Here is an 8,298-nt window from a genome sequence, read left to right on the forward strand (position 1 = left end):
ATTCACAATTTCATACACTGGATATTTCTTTTTTTATTAAGCCGGTTTATCTTAAATCACATTATTAAATTTTTAAATCATTCAGATTAAATGTGATGCAGTAAATAAATTGGTTTTGATTAAAATGATCGTAAATAAAATTGAGTTTACAAATAAAATGAAAATTATTATAAACATGTGTAATCAATGTGAAGCAAAGCAGCAATAACACTTCTGTTAGTAATATAATTATTGCATGTTTGTCAATATATTTTTTAATTTTTTATTTCATTTACCATATAATAAACATTAAACATCAGTGAAAAATTGAACACTGACAACCATGCTTATAGTCAAATGAACTGAAATTTTTCCAATAAAGATTTTCAAATTCAAATCTTAAATGCTTTAAATTTGAATATTTATGTTTAATGGCTTGCTTATGCATATCATTCTGAAAAGCATTCTTATATGCAACTAATTCAAAAGATTTTCTTGAACTTTTTGAGATTAGCTTGCCGCCACACCAAATAGAGGATATGATAATTGCTTTTTTAAATTGAAATATTGCTATTCTATTATTACTTGCTATTCTATTACTATTTAGTATCACTTAAGTTTGCGTTGAATAATCAAAGATAACAATCAATAATTCACTTATATTTTTTTATTTATTTGTATTATTTAGCATTAACAAATTAGCAATGCAAACTGTAATGATGCCATTCATTCAAGTCCGTTCAGTTCTAAGAAATATGTATTTTATGTTACATTGCTATACAAAACTGTTGTCCACTTTTAAACTCATAGAAAATTTTTTTTCTCAATTACATGATAAAAATATTATAAAAGTGATAATAATAAGGCGTTTATCAGGTGTCAGGGCATTTGAAAGTTTCAGATAAATGAAAATAAAAATTAGTTTTTATCATGCTTTTCTAGACACTTTGAAAAAATAATATTGAACATAAATTTAAATAATAAGTGAATAAATGCGACAGCATAAATAGATAAAGTAGAAAATAGATATTTCTAGTAGATCTATGTAAAATAAGTTACAGTAAAAAGCCAAAAATAAAGACAGTCGTATATTTTGTCATTTGAAGGATAAAAAATTCTCTATTTAACAACTTCCCATGGATATCTGGAATAAAGATATATTTATCTGAACATGTGACAGTGAAAATATATTGAAAATTTCATTACTGTCAAGTAAAAATAAATATTTTTTGTAAATTTTTTGTTTATGTGTATTAAAATTTTAAGGATACAAAAATGCATTCTTCAACAGTCAAAATCAGTGAACGAACAACTGAAACATTTTGATTGTCAATCTAATCGCATTTAGAATTTGTTCCGGTTTCTAAGGAAACATCATTCACTTTTATTAAAACATTGATATAAATAATTTTAACCCGCTATTTGCAAAGCGTGGTGGATAACTTTTACTAAAAAATTGATTTTCTCACTTTATTTTGAAATTAAATTTATTTAAGTTTATTATTTTAGCATAGGCGGTTTCAGAAAGCGTTTTATCAAAACAAAGCAGATTTTGCTGAAGCATTTAGAAATGAGGCGGTGCAGTTCATATTTATAAGTAAGAATGTTTTGTGTATTTAATAATAGTAATATCGTATTTTTAAATACGGCTGCGCATATGTTGTATGCCTTTGAGTAATGACTGCAATATTTAATTGACATTACTTATATTGCGTAAATAGGACTGTGTTCCAAGCTTAATAATTTTATGCATGAGCAACATATGATGTGATGATACGTAGAATACACAATCCTTTACGTTAGTGTATTTTTTTTCATACAAATTGATAATAATGCAATTGTCCATATAAAGTAAGCATTGCCGATTTATTTATTTTTGGCTTTTTGACAGTTGATTTTCAATAATAAAATGACGCTGAAAAATTTCATTTGCATGATCAGCTCTTTAGACAGCCCTAATTACTTTCCAAGCTCTTATGAAAAGGAATTTTCTCTACTTTGTCGAACTAAATGGTTTTTTCTTATTTTTGCTTGCAATATAAATATTTTATAAATTTTTTTGTCTTAAATTGTTACAAATTCTGCTGCCTCGCTGTACATATATATACAAATACATTCAATAAATGCAAATTAAAGATAAATTTAAATTGCATGCATTTGAGATTTAAACGAATTCAGATTTGAATATTGAAACATTTTTATTAAAAAATTATCTAATATGAAAATGAAACAGACAAATGTTTACAAATAAGAATGGGAAAATAATAAATTTTCACGCTACATTTGTTTTATATTAGCTGAAAAGTTTAAATATCCTTTAATTCAATTTACATGGCATAAAATATCAGATGTGGCATCTTCTTAAATAATTTATTAAATTCATTTATCAGAAAATACATCAAATCTATGAATTTATATCAGATATTTATATTCAGTTTATAAAATACAATCTATTAACAGTTTAAATTTCATGATAATCAAGCTATGATAAACAGAACATTTTTTATCAAAATGTACCAATCATATTTCATCGATCAACATTCATGTATTGAAAATCACTAAAAGGTAATATCAATATTGATATCTTTTCGTGAAAAAGCAGACCAATTTTCAATAACATTTCTCATCAGCAAAATGCTTCATACTGCTATTTCTTCTTCTATTTAAAAGTTCGTTTTAAAGCTTATATATTTTTTCTTATATGTGTATATAAAGCTTATGCACAATATTTATATTAAGAAAAGCAATAAAAAAACTTTTTGCATTTTTATTTTATGACTATCATACTTACTGATAAAACTTTTATTGAAAAAGCAACTTAAATGGAGACATGTAATTTAAAATTAAAAACTGATAAGCGCCGGAACCAATGAACTGAAACAATGATGCATTTTAATAACGGAATAGCTTTGTTTTTGTTATTAAGCATCCGAATATTTCATCCCTTGATAGGCAGTTCTCAAAGCAACTAAATAAGTATAAAATTATGACATGATGTATTTAATAGCATGCACAATTTAGTGTAATTTATTAATAATTTTGATATACATTCTATAAAGACATACATTCTATTGGTGAATTCATGCAATGAGCGTTGTCCGAAAAGAAATTTTTTGCGCATTTTGACCTGCGCCCAGCACAAATTGTCTGTACATTGATTTTAATTTAAAAATAACAGTTAATATTAATATAATCGAATTTACTGATAAGCATAACATTCAAATAATTGCATATTAATTAACATGCATAAAGTAAGCATGTTTTATGACAGATGAAGCGCATCAAAGCATCTAAATGAATATAAAAAACGTATAGCAGTACTTTGATCATGCATTCAATATGAACTGCATGAAACTGCTTGCAAGTAATTTTTTAATGCCGAAAAATGAACTTTATACTAAATAAATAATGGAATTAACTACCACATAAATTAACCTATTAATATTAATTATTGTTACTTATTATAATTAATTATAATTTGAAAATAAAATGTCAGTGATGGACTTATGCAAACTTACTTTCACTTACATTTATATATGATCATTCTGTTTGCTTGCAGTTCATTTTATACTGTACTTTATACTTTATTACTTTTTAAAACGCTTTAATTGCTTTGATTTTTAAATCTTATTGCTTCATTTTTTGGTTCATTTAATGCTATTTTAGTTCTTTCGCATTGTTTTTTTAAGGAGCTGCAAGAAAACACTGCTTAAAATCATGAACGAAGTAAATGCTTCAAATGGTACTTCCATATCTGTTGTAAATCTTGCAGTGAAAGCTGGATTACTTGTGCCACTTTTTCTTTGGACAGCTGGGTCCAATTTCATCATATTGCTATCTATTTTATATTCCCATCGGTTACGCACAATGTCTAATTTGCTAATTTGCAGTTTGGTAGCCAGCGACTTTCTTTTAGGATCAATTGTACTGCCCATTAGTGCAACGTATGCTATTTTAGAATACTGGCCTTTTGGAAATATTGGTTGCACATTGTGGATCTCATCAGATGTTCTGCTGTGCTCTTCTTCAATATGGAATTTATGCACGGTTGCAGTCGATCGTTACGCATCTATCATTATGCCTGTTCGTTACATAAAACATCGTTCACCTCGAGTGGCAGCTGTTTTGATTTCTATAGTATGGGCGTTTGCTTCATTAGTTTCAATAGCTCCTCTATTTGGCCTATCAGGAGGAGAATATCAAGGTCGAATAGTGTTGGATGTTAATACCAATACTGTGCAGTGCCATTTAATTGATAATATGAGTTATGTCCTTTTCTCTGCTACTACATCATTTTACATTCCTCTCAGCATAATAATCTTTTGTTATTTTAAAATATATAAAGCAATTATTCATCTGCTGCAGCGTCAAGAACGTCGCAAACATTTGACTGTAATGGCGGAAAACAGTCTAACTACCAAATTTCGAAACAACTCTGTTTTTCCACTAGATACTGCGAAGGTAAATTCGGATGTTGATAAATCAAAAGCATGTACTGCAACTGAAGTACATTCTGTACCTCATAAGAGTGCCTCTAACTGTACGTTGCAAAGATTTAGTGATGATCAAGGAGTTTCTTATATCGGTTCAACTTATTTGAAATCTTCACTTCGTGATAACAAGAACACCAGTTTGCAATCATCAAAAAAGTCCTACCGATACAAGCAGGCACTTTTACGTCAAAGAAGACATACTAAAATTTTGGGCATTGTTACGGGATGTTTCATAATTTGCTGGTTGCCATTTTTTGTAATTTACACTTTAAAAGGATTTAAGTTTGAAACCAATGAAACCTTTGAAACATTTTGTACTTGGTTAGGATATGCTAATTCAGCTTTAAATCCTTTAATTTATACATTTTTTAATGAAGAAATACGAAATGCTGTGGCAAATCTATTTTCTTGTAAATGCAAATAAAACTGAATTATTAATGCAAATTGTTTTTTCATAATTTGCAATCTAATGCTAAGTATTTTATTAATCATTGCTATAATATTCACTTCATATATGTAACGTAAGTCATGATCATAATTTACAAATATTTTATGCATAATAATGCAAAATAAACTTCTTTTATAAATCACTGAATGCAACACTGCATAAATTGTTTCAATAAATCCTCATCATGAATATCACGAATTATTGATAAAACATTACAATTATTTAAATAATAGCAGTCCAGTCATTATTAAAGTTCATTTTTCGAACATATCGAAATTCAGTTTGTTATTTTTTAGGGAGTGGAAAAGTTTTCTGTGTCTCACTTCTGTTATATGCATATGATATTTAATACGCAAGGGAATTGATATTTTTGAACAGAAAATTTTCAAGTAGTACATTTAATTGTTTCTTTTAGTTATTTTTCCACTGATTTTTGAATTGCAGTTCAGTTCAGCATTTGAAATTTCCCTTGCATGTTTTAGCATGCATTTAACAAATAAATAACATATACAAGATCAAATATATGATATTTGAAAGAAAACTTTTACCACATATTCACAGTCTTAATTTTATTATGAGTGCAGAAATAATAATTAATAACAAACTAAGCAATTCATTCAAGACAAAGCAAAAGCTTTTGATTAAATTATTGTATTTATAAGTGAAATTTATGATAATGCAAAATGGAAGCGCTAAATACAGACTTGCGTGATGAATTTGTTTACTGAATAACTAATGAACATATCTAAGTCGTTTGTTTCATTTTCATAACATGGCAATGATATGAAATGCAGTGATGAATAATGTTGATTTCCCAATATAGGACGTCTATCTGCTAGCAGTCTATATGCTCTAAATGACTGCAAAAAAATCGTTAGCTTGTGATTGCTTTTGACGCTTCCATTTCATCAGAACTAACCATTGGTTGAGTATTTATGTTTTTACCCATAATGGTAACTTTTTGCCACCAGCAAATCATTTTTAACATTTCTTTTCGCAGAAGGCTATTAAAAATTATGTAAACAGTTGGATTCATGCAGTTATTAAGAAAGAACAAACTAGTGCAAACAAAGTAGATCCACTTTGACACAGAGATACGAGGTAGCCACTGCCAAGTTACAAAAGTAATCAAGAAAACCAGAGATACGAAAAAAAATTGGACAAAAAGCCTCATTTCTCTGTTACTTGGCTGAATTCGACGAGGTGTGGCTGTCATGTACTGACGAGTGGTTTGATGACTTCGTCGCACTTTGATCAAAATAGCACCATAGCAGATGCTCATGGTGAGCAAGCTTAAACTATTAACCAAAACATCCACAAGAAAGTACATTGTATCTTCTGTCACATACATAGTTACATATAAATAATGATGATAAATTGTGTAACAACAAGGCAACAAAGCTGGAATGGAAACACCAAGACCGAGTAAATAGCAGAATGCCAATACCAGCACAGTATTTTGTTTAGAAAAAACTCTTTTGTATGTCATTGGATAAATAATGCTAACAAATCTATTAATTGCCATGGCAGCCAACTGAACAACCCCTGAATACCAGAAAACATTATAAATGAACATTCCTATGATATTGCGGAAATTTGCAATTTCCATAAATTTCTGATGCCATAGTGTTGCCGGAATAACATGCAGAAGGCACACAAAAAGCATGACAATATCACAAACAGCCAGGCTTGCCATTATCCAATAGGAAGCGCTGTGACGTATTGCACGATGACGAGTGATGGCTAACAGTACCATTAAATTTGTTACTATTCCATATACACTGGCTATGGCCCAAATAGTTACAACCAGACTGTCACCAAAAGTGTCTGATTTTAAATCAGCTTCACTTTCTTTAGTCATATTATCCATTGTTGCAGTGCAAATTTGTAATGTTGATCAGAAAAACTAAATAAAAGATATAAGAGCATATTCATTGTAACATTATTCTATCAGTTTTACAGATAAATTGAAATTCAATAAAAATGATCCATGAAAGGTTAAGTGTCATATTTTGATTTTGAATGTAAGCAATAAACAAGTAATGATAGTAATGAGAAATGACTATAAAATTTCTTTTTTACAGCATACTATGTTGTTGTAGTATAGTATTTACATTCATATAATAATAGTTTGAAAACTGTTAGATGTATTATTGCATAGCTTTCCCATTATATGAATTTAATTGTGAGATTTCTTATAAAATCATAACAACTGATATTTGTGACATTATTTATAAAATATAAATGCTTAGTTCGTCGCAGATGGTCGGTCATTCATTAAATTATCTCATCAATTTACAGATTACTATTATTTGTTATATTGGTAAGCTTATGTAACAGCCAAATTATTGCTGAAATATTGAAATATGAATTTTGTACAGACACACAATTTTGTTGAAGTATACACATGATCTAGCTTAATAGATGCAATTAATACAATGTTTCCAGAAATGCAAACTTATACTTAACTGATAATAGTCAATTTTAAAAAAATCAAAGCAATAAGCTCAACATTTTTTACAAATAAAAATGATCTAAAACCTGAAGCAAGCAGTTCAATATTTGGTTGTAAGAATGGTGATGAAGTTTCAACGTTCATAGCAATTTTAGTAAAGTTAAAATGTTTATTCCCAAACAAACGCAAGCTGTGCTTTTCATGATTTACGATCAAAAATGAAACCGATGAATTCAATCTTAAACTGATAAAGTCTGTGATAAATTTAACTAGTTATCACATTTGCTTTCTCTACATTGTTTCATTTTGAGCTTTATGGAAACTTAATGATACATTTAAGGGAAGGAATATTAATTTATTTATAAATGTGATTATTGATATGAGATGGAGATTAAAAGTAGCATTATCATTTATTGAACAGTTGGTTGATTTTTATCAAAGGCAAAATTTGAATTTACATATATATTGCTAAAATGATTTAAAGCAAAGAATTGCATTGATTACAACATGATCAGCTTGATTTATTTCAGTATCGGTGAAAATAGTGAAACACTTCAACAAAATGTCATTAAACATTTTGCACTAAACAACTGTAACATGTTGTGCATTTAAAATTTCACTATTTTACTTTTACGTTAAAAAACTATTTATAAAAACATATATGACGATACAAATCAAGAAAAGTAAAATAGCAATAAATGTAAAACTGTTTCGAATATTACGTCATTTTGTTTTTCTATATCACAAACTGTGACAAGTAGTTAACAATTTAAATAATAATTCGTGTTACATGAATACAATCCGAATTTGAATTATATTTGTAATATTTGCTTATCATTAGTCAGCGTTAGACATGCTTACAAATTGAATGTATTAATGATGGATAAAAATTTGCAAAAATGAGAAATTCAGAAAGCTGATAG

The 8,298-nt window shown here is 28.0% G+C and overlaps 2 protein-coding genes across 2 annotated transcripts; one reads left to right on the top strand and one right to left on the bottom strand.

Annotated features, from left to right (window-relative positions):
* The first annotated feature begins 3,221 nt into the window (after positions 1-3,221).
* On the top strand, positions 3,222-4,798 carry Tsp_01142 (octopamine receptor 2). Its single transcript, XM_003376894.1, is given in 4 exon segments — positions 3,222-3,230; positions 3,646-4,243; positions 4,325-4,728; positions 4,748-4,798. The coding sequence occupies 4 exon segments, from the start codon at positions 3,222-3,224 to the stop codon at positions 4,796-4,798; spliced, it is 1,062 nt and encodes a 353-aa protein (XP_003376942.1).
* A 996-nt stretch (positions 4,799-5,794) lies between these two features.
* Tsp_01141 (7 transmembrane receptor) lies at positions 5,795-6,790 on the bottom strand. The gene has a single exon (XM_003376895.1). The coding sequence runs from the start codon at positions 6,788-6,790 to the stop codon at positions 5,795-5,797; it is 996 nt and encodes a 331-aa protein (XP_003376943.1).
* Positions 6,791-8,298: the final 1,508 nt, after the last annotated feature.

This window comes from Trichinella spiralis (assembly GCF_000181795.1).
Source record: "Trichinella spiralis strain ISS 195 chromosome Unknown Scfld4, whole genome shotgun sequence".
Lineage (NCBI taxonomy): Eukaryota > Metazoa > Nematoda > Enoplea > Trichinellida > Trichinellidae > Trichinella > Trichinella spiralis.

Excerpts from the sequence above, each read along its gene's own strand:
- Tsp_01141 (XM_003376895.1), bottom strand. The coding sequence starts at position 6,790 with ATGGATAATATGACTAAAGAAAGTGAAGCTGATTTAAAATCAGACACT.
- Tsp_01142 (XM_003376894.1), top strand. Across the intron at positions 4,244-4,324 it reads CCATTTAATTGATAATATGA|CAATTATTCATCTGCTGCAG; the intron begins GTTATGTCCTTT and ends AAATATATAAAG.